We start from the raw sequence: 12841 nt of genomic DNA, 5'->3' as shown, positions 1-12841 counted from the left end.
CTGCATCTTCTGAATTTGAATGGATTCAAGCGATTTGGAAGTCAAAAGAACGCATCAATTCCGGCGCTGTGAGTGTCGACAGTGAAGTGATCATCCTTGCTTCCTCCTTCCGTGGTGCGGCTACATACTGCCACCTGCTAATAATTCCTTAACTTGGAGGAATAACTCCTGCCGACTGCAAAATAAACCTTACAGATTTTTAGAGTCCTATTTTATTTTTAACAATTTCATTTGAATTACTTTTGCGGAGATTTTGTGCAAATTATATGGTTTGTATAGTTTAATCATAGATTAAAAAGAATATGTGATAAAAGTAAACGCGATTTTGGAACATACTTGCAAACCTTTAGGACATATCATGCACTATTTTTTTTATTTTTTCCATAAAAAAATAAGAATTAGTGGAACAATTTTCTTCCACTCCACAATAGCTCAGCCCAACTGTCCTCTTGTAATCACCTTCATTTGAATTTGGTAGCAAGAATATTGGATTTCTTTTAAAATCAATCGGTTTTCCTCATTTTTTAGTATCTTTATATGTATCTCAGTCGTTCCCACCTTTTGTACAGTTTTCTTCTGGTTTTTTTTTTGCTTTTTGTTTTTTTTTGCGTTATTGTTCTACAAAATCGAATAGCAAAATTTTACATGTGTGTCTCCGGTAATGTTCCAGAAAGTAACCTTTGGAGGCAGCGTACCACAAATTTGATGTAGTTGGGTAACCTCGTGTGAAAAAATATAGGGTTCAGGATGTAGATTACGAGTATTCGCTTGGGTCGATCAATTCCCCTGATCCTTCAGAAAAGCGGCATGGAAATGGAGCTTTTTCCCATGAGGTACATGTGAGCGCGCAGCTTGCGTAACTATAGTCGGGTCAAAACGACACGAAGCGCGCTGCAGTTGCGCGAGCGGCTGCGCTCGAAGCGTCGCGTTGGAGATAGCGGTTGGAATCGACGTGGGACCATCGCGAACTGCAGTGATGGATGGTGGTAGAGCAACGGTACTCCCTCGATTCCAACCGCTACGTTCCACCGCGCCGCCTTAAGCGCAGCCGCTAACGCAATTGTACCATGCTTGACGTCGTTTTGACCTTACCATATTACTGAGCGGTTTAAATCAATAGCGCGTTCTCGCGTATCTCGTAGGAATCAATCCCGTTCACACGCTGTTTTTCAGAACGATTGCAGGGGATTGACCGGAACCACGGTCTTTCTCGTAATCTACACCCCGAACTCTACATTTGTCCGCAGATTTCCCAGCTACGATTTCCAAACTGTATCCGTTTCGTTATAGGCTGCCTTTAAACATCAGTTTCAATCAATAAACCAGATTGAGCGATGCACTTGTGATTTGTTTAGGAATTGATGGAAGCAGAAGAGAAGTAATGATTTTGTTGTGCAAATATTGGACATTCTGGGATTCCATTGGTAGCGTCAATCACCGATTATATTTGTTAATTGCAAATGAACTCGAACTCCTTATTCAAGTATTTCATAACAGAGCAGCAATTCATATTGAATAATAAGAGTTTGGAGGGTTTTTTTGTTGTAGAAATCGACATTTCGTGAAGGTAAGGGTCAATGTAGGTACTGAGGAACCTAGAAGACGAAATTTCTGAAGGTGCTACGCTCAAGTAGTTCATTTTGTTTCGCACATTTTCTAATCTGCTCTCTTCTGAATTTGAAAAAAGTACTTGCCTTCTTCTGAAATTGTAACATCGTTTTTGCACGAATACAAATGTCGACTTGTTCAATTTCCTCCCAGTTTCTCAAAGAAGGAGGAAATAATCGAGAGCGAATAAAAGCAGGTAAAAATTATCAGCTAAAAAATGACGACAAGGTGAGAGCGAACATACTCCACAGTACTGGCTCGCTGTTCTCATTCATAGCTTCCGTTTTCTGCGAGCGGGAAAGAGTCGCGTTTGAGTAATGGCAAGTTTTGACCAATGAGTAGCAAACAATAATGTCACCTACCGTTTCTTGCCTTTCCTACACTAATAACAACCTCAATGGGTGAGGTATTGAGGAAAAAAATGCTCACTTATCAGAAAAAAAAACTGCTTTTTGAAGACTGAATAGGGAAATCTAAAAACAGCAGGTGACTTTCCATATGCTAAGTGATTGGCGGTTTAAGGATGCTTAGGGAAAACACCAAACTTGTGAGACACAAAGAGTGAATGTTTTTCTACCACTGTAGTATGTCTGCCTGAGGATAGAAGTAGACCACTCGTATCACCTTCTATACCTTCCTTATTCCAGAGAAGAAACCTTGTCGGCAGGATTTTATAGTTCGTTTTTGCGATATATTTTGATATGATCCGCATTCAAATTGCCAAAAATGTTCATCTTGGGCGCCGCTTTCAAAGGCATCACCCCACGAATCTGGGGTGGTACGGGTTCCAGGCGTGTAATGCCTATACCCGGTCGTAGATTGTGTGGAAGAAGGTGATTCCGTTCATCTCTCCATCTCAGTATAAACGGACGAGCCCGGAAGTGTTTTTTACGATGTCCTCTATTGCAGCGCGCCACCCTTGCGCCCACTGCCTGCGATTCGTCGAAAACCCATTCAGGCGAATGGCAGGTGGGGGGCGGGGCGCAATGATTGCGCACTGCAACAGAAGCCACTTCCGAAGTCGTCGGTTTACAGTGATACAGGGATAAACGGAATCACCCTCTTCCCCACAATCTACGACACCGTATAAGCATAACCCACCTGAAACCCGTACCACCCCAGATTCGTGGGGTGATGCCTTTAAAAGGGTGAGAGTTAAGATCTCCACAGCTTGTGACACACATTCACTATTACTGGGAATGCCCTAATTCGATGTGCTTGTACAAAATTCTGTTCCATGCCTCCTCTAAAAATAAGTGTTGCGCCTGCTATCTCTTTAGTTCAGAGCTCAGGAATCAACATGAGTGTTTCAGAAGATTGTGGAATAAGTCGTGATCGGTTTTTTTATTCACCGTAAAAAAACAAACATAAATAAACAGCGAAATAAACAGCGCCTCGAGAATGTTATCATACACATCTTTCGATAAAGGATTTCTCATCCTATAAGATTGCCTTATTCTAATATTTATTCTGACTGATTTTCTTCATTTTTCTAATTTTTTAGGTGATAAGACTGCTAGAAATGGTGGCAAAAACCGTGATGTGCATGGAAGACATCGAATATGGTATGAAATAATTTGGAAAAAAAATAGAAGCGCCTTGAAAAGCATGAGAAGAACGTATACTATTGCAGAGAAAAATATGGAGGGATAGTAGGAAAATGTTGAAAACGATGGGAAGAACAATGATGGAGAGTGCATGCCTTTGATTTATTGCAGCGGCTTTTTTTTGTGTTCAGAAAAATAGGAAAACATCCATTTCACCTCAAACCGCGAAATTCTGGTGTGTGATCCGCCTTCGCAGTGAAAATTTCAAAAATTTGAAGCGCCAATATCCTCCGATATTTTTTTCTCTGCCGTTTATAAGTTCTTCTCATTTTTGCATTAATTCATTGTCATCGAGGACCTTCTGTTCTTTTTCAAATTTTTTCATACCATATTCAATGCCTTTCATACACATTACGGTTTTTGCCATTTAGTGGCCTTATCACCTCGAAAATTTGAAAAAAAAAGAGAACCATTGGAAGTAAAAATCAGAGTAAGACTATTTTGAACAGATAGCGAGCGTAATTTTCATGCACTGCTCATTCTCAATCCACGGCAGCGATCCGCCTTCAGTGATCTTCTGGAATGAGTCTAGAAAACAAATCTTGTCTAAAATGCTTTTTTTTTGTGTACGTGACAGTCCACTTCCTTTAATGATTGCAGAAATAAAAATATGAAAATGAAGAAAATTCTCTGAGACAGTCTTGTATAGCTAAAAGTTCTCTTTTGGATAATGTATAACATACTGGAAATAGTTTTTTTTTTCAGTTTTATGTCTTCTCTTTGCTATAAAAAACCACTCAGCTTATTTCTCAGCCTAATAGTTGCCTCATTTTCTGTGATTTAGTTAATTTTTGTCCGTGCAAATTTTCCTGCTTCTATTTACTGTGGAGAAGCGGAGTGAACAAGAAAGTCTAATTACTCGTATATTGTGTTTGTGCGATTTTTAGTAGCGACTACCATAACTACGAAAAAAACAACAACGTCAGCCTTTAGAGATGTGATTGCAAGGATATTTTCAGCCAGCCTTTTAATTAGCCTCTCTTAAATTTACAGTTGTGCTGATAGTTGCAAGCAAATTGGGCATGCGTAGTCGTCTCCCGTTATAGTGTTGTTAGCGATAACAGTTCCATTTTTTGTAGTAAGGATTCTAAGGCAGTAAGGCATCCGAGGTATATATTGCAAAATTCGAGGTTGAACGCAACTATTATCGAAGAAATTTGTGGTGGAATTCTAGTGTTGTCCAACAATCTCCAAGTCCTCTCTTCTTGAAACCTCGACATTGGGAACTGAATTCACGTTTTCTTGTTGTGCGAGCGAGGTTTTGGTAAAACTTTATTACCGGATTTGACGTTTCGACAACCTCGTCTCTATTAGAGCCCGTTCCCATCCACTGGCTGGACTGGTCGATCTCCGCGTTCTTACAGATTGTCATCCAAGGCAAACCCATCCTAGGTGACAATCCACGGCTGTTTTTTGTTAACCCGTTTGACGTGTCTGGAAAATTACGAAAGCCGTAAGGACTTTTTTTCGTCCTAACAAGATAACGGAAATTTCTGATATAACACCAAAATTCCACGTAGGCAGTGCAGGAAGTGAAGTGCTGCTCGCGAATGTTTTCACAAAATCACCTCTGTTGGAAGTCCCTCCTGATTAGTTCCTCTTCCCAATTTGTCGTAGACAAAGGATCAGAATAGCTTTATAGTTGCGTGATTTATTCTTGAAATTCGATGGAATTCATCCGTTTAAGCCTTGAAAGAGTTTCAAGAAATAGGTTGAATCTTTTCTATGCAACAGATTTATGTAGCTGTGAATACGAGGACTTTTCAGTTTTTTGCTTTGAAATTACATTTTGCTGAAGAGGCGACATCACGCCTCAACGTTCTGCTCCTTCATATTTTCGTTTTGCATCGCGACTATTCCCCATTCGGGACACGAGTTAGGTTAGTGCTTCGTTTTTGGTGGCGATTCGAATCGGATATATGGGGGACGAAATCTAAAGTGTGTTAGGCAGTCCAGAACGGTGATCGAAGAGCAGTGAATGGCATGTGGTATTGTTTTTGCTATTATTACTATTATTATTACTATTATTATTATTATTACAAAACAATCAGTGATGGCGCACATCTGCTGTCGCATCGATTCGAGCGAGTAAAGTTGTTTAGCATCGTGCTTGATTAATTCTACAGACTCATCCCTCCTTTTGCATCTCTCATCCTACTCGCATGTTTGTTTCCTTCTTGTTGAACTGTTCAAATTGTGTCTTCTGGGCCCTCTCATCCCCCGTAGTTTCACAACGTTTTCCTAGTTTCAGAGCTTTTCGAGAAACCAGTGCGTTCGTCATTTTTTGACGGTTTGTGTTCAAACTAGGGGACTGAAAAGTGAAGCGACGCCTCCTAGAGCTTCTCAGTCTACGACCTTTATCTACTTTAAAATTCTTTGTTTCCTGAAGAGTAATAATCCACTTATTTACCAACGCGATTACTTTTTGCGGTTTTGGTTGCTCGTGTTTAAACGAATTCCTGAATTCTCGAAATGTGTTTTATCATGCAAGTTCATGATGCTAGGTTTCTTAAATGTTCAGGAAAAAAATCTCTGGAAGACCGCTAAACATTAATGTTGCGATATATGCGAAAGCAATTTTTGAGGAATGTCAGACTCTCCTCACGATCAAATTGGCTCGAAGAGTATACGGCGGCATCCAACTCCTCCCTTCCACATTCAATCCTCGTAAATTAACTACCGCAATTTAGTGTCGACAAACTCGAGTGCACAGCTATAGATGCTCTGAAAATTTTGATATTCCAGTTTATTTACTTTTTTTTGAAAGAAGGAGACGCGTGAAAACTACGCGTGATTTTTGTCGTTTAGGTACTTTTAAATCCAACGAGGAAAATTTGTTCTTAAAATTTGTCTGTCTTCTTTTCTAAATCACCACCAACTCCTTCGTTTGACTCTTTGTTTTTTATAATGAAGGAACTACACAGATGACTATAAAGTAATGTGTTGTCCTGGATATCAAGTCGATGACTCTTCTAGAATAATTTGTGATTTTTTGAAGTTTTTTGATAGTATTACATTTTGTTCATGCCCTTATGTCTTCCTCTTTCTCAGACCCAGATAATAGATAGTAGATAAAGGATCCAGGTGATCTATGAATAATAAATACAGAAAAACAATTATGGAATGATGATATCGTAGCAGTATGCCACAAGTTTGTGGGTTTCTTCGGTTTAAATAGTGAAATCCGTATCCCATGTGAAGCTTGTATCTTCCCTTATCGTGGAGATGCTCGTTTCCTTCACAACTCTGCTACGCCTCCCATATTTAAGCTCTCCTCTAATTATTCGGTATTCATTTCATGCATAGGTTATTGTTGTTTATCTGTTCTTTTTAATGTTACTTGCTGCGCACCGTTGTGTCACAAGGTTTTGAAGTGAAGGAATATGCTCTCGCACGAGAAACTCGCAATTAATCGAATCGTTTTCGTCTTTTTTTAACACTTTCGGTTTGATGTACAATCATTGTGGAATCTGTGTACCATTTGCTGTTTATTATTTTTCATAATTAGGCAAGATACACTCGGGTTGTTGCCTGCACGCTAGCACTTCTGGCTACAAGTTTACAAATAGAAAATATTTTTATTCGGGTTTGAGAGAGAATTGATAGTTAACGATAAAATAATCCGGGTTTAACGGTTGTCGCGAACGCTAGAATCCTGCAAACCTCCTCCTGTACTTGTCGCACTACTTAGTGCATCATACTTTATTCTATTTGAGAGATGCAGATGAAAAGCGTTTTTTTCCTGTCTTCACGAAGCATTGATGCGCGAATTGAGGAGGTTGTTGTTGTGAGTAAGTGAGTGAGTGAGTGAGAACGTGGTGGTATGTGTATGAGTGACTGAGTAGTTTTGTTGTTACCATTTTTAACGTCGTTTTTTTTTGCACCCATCGCAAAACTTTCATCTTTATGTGCTATAAAGCCACAAGCTACAGAAATACAGAAATGGTTTGACCTTTAATCCAGTCAAATGTTAGAAAAAGATGGAAATGTACTTTTTTTTCTGGAATTCCCTCTAATGAGGTTTGCTAGCTTTTGACTAAATACATTTCCCATTTGTCTTTTAATGTTCACTACATTATATGACGGTATGAGGTAAGCTCCCAATGTCTCTTTCATTCACTTTTTATTCTGCACTTATTACTTTCCAACCATAGGCACACATACTCCACCCTACCCCGTTTAAGATTCAATTAATTTATTTATAATGTGAATATTAATTTGTTATGACAGTTTATCTTTCCCACTTTTTAGAATCAAGTTTAGATTTTTCACTTTTTTTGAAGAAATATCATCACAAATAATATTGACCGTTTTCTTGGCATCACCATATTTGGTAGCATATTTGGTACATATTTGGGACCATATCTGGTAGCAGTATGTGGTCATTCAGTCGTGCACTTTTTAAATCTTTTTTTTTTTTGATAATCGAACAAATTAGCGAGCAGTGGCCGATAATCTAAAGGAACAGCAATGTGAAAAGTAGATATCTAACAAATTACGAAAACAAATCTTCGGAAAGTTATCAGAGAGCAGAAAAATTTGCATTTCACTTCTCATCCGTCCTGTTTTTGGACAGTTCTCAAGAAAGACTTATGTGCTTTGGTTTTGCTGTAACTCTTAAGATATCGTAACATATTACACTAAACATAATAACATATTGCCAAAATGGGTGAAGCTCGAATTTTCCTTTAAATATTTGGTGTTCATTCGTTTTCCAACAGTGCTACGTACAACACGCACTTTCCGAACTCTTCCAGCAACTGAAACGCACCTAAAACGTTTCCACAAAATGATGCTACAAATACGCGTAATATCCATCAAAGCGGGAATTTCCTATTATCCGTTTTTTTTTCTTAATTTTATTCTCTTACCTCGCAAATGAAATGAAGCTACAAAGTAATGCTAACTTAAGTCCGCATAATGCAAATGTACCCAGTCACTAACTGGTAATATTTGTTGCGTTTTATACTTTTGAATAGTTTTCAATTTTCTCATACTGTTTTTTAATGAACGATTAAATTCAAAAGCATTTTAAAAGCGCCTAGAAAACAGCAAGGATCTCCAAGCGAACTTGTGCCTATCCTTAATGAATTATTTTTCGGCTCTGTCTACACAGTTACTTGTGATTTTGGGTGGGATGAAGTGGAGGAGTGGAAATCGTAATGATTGTGAGAATTCATTACTTTGTGAGAATGATTAATAAAAACCAATGTAAAAGGGCAGGAATTTTAAGCAGTCGCAAGTAGTGAGCAAAAGAAAGCAATTTATGGGAACGCAATCCAACCTGGCGAAGAAATTGACAGGATGATAACTTTCAGAACTTTCTGTCATATTTTTTACTTCGTTTATTATTCTTCAAAAAAAAGATAAGTAAATGTGTTCAGATAGGTGTGATTGGGTGTTGGATTTACTTTGGAGGGTGTAGGTCCTTCTCTTATCCTTGTTTACTAGCGATGAAATTTAACAAAAGTAGCATTTCGAATTGTAGAATAAGTGTCACAAGGCATCACCCCACGAATCTGAGGTGGTGCAGATTCCAGGTGGAGTATTCGTATACGAGATGGGAGACTATGGAGAGGGGGTGTTTCCGTCCATTTCTTCCTAATTGCCGTAAAAAACGGCCCGGAAGATGCGGCGCCGCACAAGGTTGGCGCGCTCCAATCGAACTCCTTGTAGAAAATAGTGTGCCAGAACGCCTGAAGCCGTATTTTCCGAGCCGTTTTTTACGGCAATTAGGGAGAAATGGACGGAGTCACCCCCCTCTCCATAGTCTCCCTTCCCGTGTACAAATACTCCACCTGAAATCCGTACCACCTCAGATTCGTGGAGTGATGCCTTTAAATTTATGAGAACCGATTGCGATGAAGAAAATCCAGACATTCAGACATTCTTGTGAAAGGGGAGAAATAGCGCAGAGCTCATTTTGATCGTTCCCTAATTTTACAATTTAAAAGTGCGAACTTCCTTTTTGGATGTGTTGAGATGAATATAGGAATATTCAACATTTTTGGCCTATCTACGAAACAAATCCATTGTACAAGGTATCCGTCATTCATTGTTAAACGCAATGTACAGGAGAATGTTCGATACAGAGTTCTTCCCGACGGTAAATAGGATCCACGATCTAAGGTCTCCGATTAGCCAACGAGGCAACTCTTTACATCTATATGTTTGACTAGATGAGATTTCGTATCGCAAAGAGGATTTTATCATTAACGCGGTTGCAGGGAGCTGATTTATCAGCTAACTTCAACATTAATCCATGATTTCGTCAATCCAGTGGGAGTGAATAATCTCCTCTTTGGGTATGTAGGTGTTCAGGAGCTTCTGAAGTCTTTTATTCCTGGATTTGTGTCGGATATACAGGGTTTTTACTGTGATACCTACGAAATACATTTTACTGATGGAAAGGCCATAAGTTCGAAAATTTCTCTCGGAACCTACCGTAAATAAGACGTGGAATGTCGGCATGCCGTTCTTTCGAAAGAAAACATAGGTTTCAGAAATCTCTAGCGTTTTTTTTTCGAAAGTCTTCAGATTCAGAGTTGGAGGCGTTCACCAAGGTAGCTGAAATTGTACGAAAGCTCACCACTGAATAAACTGCTTTCTCCACTTTATTGACGTAAATTGGACTGGAGCTCCGTATGATTGGCCGTATCATGCGATTTGCGTGCGTTATAATGACTTCGGGTACCTTCGGGAAGCATTCTGGCTATCTGCCCAGCTTCATCACACGGTTTTTTCTTGCTTGACAAGCTCAACTGATGCTTTTCCATTCATTTTTAGTTAAAGACGGTTACAAATTAAGGTTCGCATCTAAGTTCCGGATGAAATCTCGGTTTTTAGGTATCGCGTTGAGTTTAGTACCTATAAGAAAAGGATGAGTGGTCCTCTAAGTGGTGTGACCTCCTAGTATTTTTTATGTTAATCTCTCTAAATATTCCTAACATCTGTTCAAATGATTCGCTCAATATGTTCAGGTGGAAATTCATCGTATTCTTTGTCTCCTGATTTGAATTAGTGCACGGAACTACGTAGAAAATACGACAGATCTATGAAATAAATATGTATGGAGTAGCTCGAAACTATTGGGTCCCGTTTATTTCCATGGAATACATGCTCCATTTTTCTCCGTTCCGAGTTCTCTTCGTTTAGTGTATTAACACCCCATTTTCGGATCTAATCCTAATATAAACAGTTTCGAATCGATGTGTTGTGCTCTCATATTTTTTTCCCCTTCGCTCGCCTCCAGCTTGTCCTTGCGTTTCAATCTTTACTTTCATGAGCCACCGAAGCTCAGCAGCCCATTTACAAAAGGAACAAAGAGCTCATCAATCATTGAAGAAATTTCCCGTTGTTAGCAGCAACTAAAGGTGTTTTATGGATCTTATTTTTGTGGATTTGCGAATGAAATGTCTAACGTGGTAAAGTACCTTTCTTTATGCGAAAATATTTGCCATATTGTGTGAAAATAGGTCCTATTAGTGAGGAGAACTTGAAAGTGCGAGTTTCAGAAAAGGAGATCCCAACTTCAGGGGAATGGGGATGAGTTTCAGGATTAGCATTTTTGCTGGCTCTTCCAGTAGTTTCTCAGCATATTTGGCAGGCTTAGCAGCCGTTACTTTGCTTTTCACTCCGAAATGTCCTCTTCTTATACATACACGTATGTATTGTAGTTTTTCCACGCAGCACTTCGTCAGTCACGTGCTACTGGAATCGGTAAAAAGTTTGCCTTCATATGACTAATTCTAGCTCATCATCTGTGCTTCCACAAATTTGAACCTCACTTTCAGAATCGCATTAATCTTTGAATATGCGTAAGGAGATTCTCTCAAGCCGATTTTCAACATGAAAATGTAACCTGCTAAGATATGTTCAGGAAAATGTTGCACCAAAAATGTGTTCCCAGTTATTGTTTGATGGATCCTTCCCTCCTTACTGTCTTACTTTTGTCGATCAGTGCAATAGCTACTGCTTGATTGGAATACCACTGCCATAAAAAAATGTGTTTTTGATCTTATATGTTTTATCAGGCTGATTTTTCTAGACCATACCCTTTTCTGATCGCCTGGAATGATCAGTTCATAAGGAATATGAGACATTTCTGCAGTAGCTCTGGATTTTTACTGGTTTAACTAACCAGAGAGTATTGTGAAAGCATCGTTTTTCCTTTCCCGCATTCTTTCGCGAATCGTGTAACCACCGGCTACTTCTACTACTTGGAGAGAAGTAAAGAAAAACCCACGAAGCTTCCTCTCAATCTCTCTTTACGCAAAGTGATGTTTGGTTAAGAGCACTTTTTTTTCGCTGGATCTCTTCCTGTGAATTGTGCAACTCTTTATTAACTGCTGCGTTCTTTTACAGATGTGATGGTGGTTGGTCGTGCGTTTGCTTGGCGGCGCCAATCACTCGCTCCGCCTCCAAAGCAAAGCAGAGGTATAAAATTGAGTTAAAACCATACAAAATATCGCAATACCGTTAAGCGATGGTTTTCGTTCCGAAAAACAGAAGATCATAGATGATGATCGTGAAAATTAGAAACTGCGGCTGTGGCTTTTGAAATCTTCTCTGACTGCTGACGTCACCAAACGCGATTTATTTATGTGTGTGCGAACGTCCAGGAGAAGAAAAGCATTGAGAGACACTAGAAGCGTTATGCAAGAACTGAGGACGGATGAGAGCTCAGTCTCTAAGCTTCGTAACGTTGTTTTCTACGGTTGGCAGTTTTCATTCCACAACTTATAAGGCTCGGTAGGTGGTCGGTGTGAATGTCGTAAACGAAGGAGGCGTGAAATGGAGCAGCACACCACTCAACAACAAGGACATCAAGTGTACTCAACTTTTGCCACGTCATGAAGTCGTCGAAAGTCAACGTAAAGCAAACCAGCGAGCGACAGAAAAACGCCTGAAACTCTATCCATCTCATAAATTCAATGTTTAGTTCTTCTCGATGACCCTACCTTCCTTCGTTCTTCTTTTCTGTCAATTCTTCAACACCAATCATTGTTTCAGTCGATGTCTAAGAATCTCTGATATTGAGTACTTGGCGCAGCCGTTAATCCGAGATTCGCAATGTGCTGGCTCATGGACTCGTTGTGAACAAACACTTGACGAATTCAAACGGGCGTCGATTGAAACCCAGACGATGTGAGCCCGTCCTGAATCCTCGTTGCAAACGTTTCGCCGCTATCGGCTCGTCATGATTCGCACATCCATGCATCGCACACGAAGCGTTCAGTTTGCGCCGAAGCCTCTGCTCGTTCTGTCACACTCAAGATCCAGCAGCACAAGGAGAAGTTCGTCTCTACGATCCATGCTTACTAGCGTACGAGGTTGTGCGTGGATAGTGGCGGCACGAAAAATGAGCCCTCAGCTCATAATTAGGATAACATCACTCTCTGATTACGTTGAGCATCTCAGCGACGAATGTGTCTAATTTTGTGGAAGGATGACTTAGGAGAAACTTTTCTGTTTCAAATTATATCTTACGCCTGATTTTGCCTAAATGTCTTCGGAATTTAAAAAAAAACTCAGGCGTGAGAAAAAGTTTGCTTCAATCAACTCGAGATGAGCTGACTCAACTTGCTACTACTGGAAAATGCTGGAAAAAACCGAACAATTTCTGG

The 12841-nt window shown here is 39.6% G+C and overlaps 1 protein-coding gene across 3 annotated transcripts in view; it reads left to right on the top strand.

Moving 5' to 3' along the window:
* RB195_026047 (uncharacterized protein) overlaps positions 1 to 12841 on the top strand; it is a gene marked incomplete at both ends in the record, with an annotated part of 31646 nt that overhangs the window by 11383 nt on the left and 7422 nt on the right. Inside the window, one exon of one of the 3 annotated variants that reach the window (XM_064214421.1) lies at positions 11585 to 11651. The exons of the other annotated variants lie outside the window; for them this stretch is intronic. Within the exon in view, the coding sequence (XP_064070303.1) occupies positions 11585 to 11651 (67 nt within the window). Of the gene's footprint in view, positions 1 to 11584; positions 11652 to 12841 lie in introns of those variants that run through there. 3 annotated transcript variants of the gene reach the window in all.

Source organism: Necator americanus, chromosome X (assembly GCF_031761385.1).
Source record: "Necator americanus strain Aroian chromosome X, whole genome shotgun sequence".
Lineage (NCBI taxonomy): Eukaryota > Metazoa > Nematoda > Chromadorea > Rhabditida > Ancylostomatidae > Necator > Necator americanus.
The sequence above is the reverse complement of the archived record's forward strand: the minus strand, read 5'-3'. Positions and strand labels throughout refer to the sequence as shown.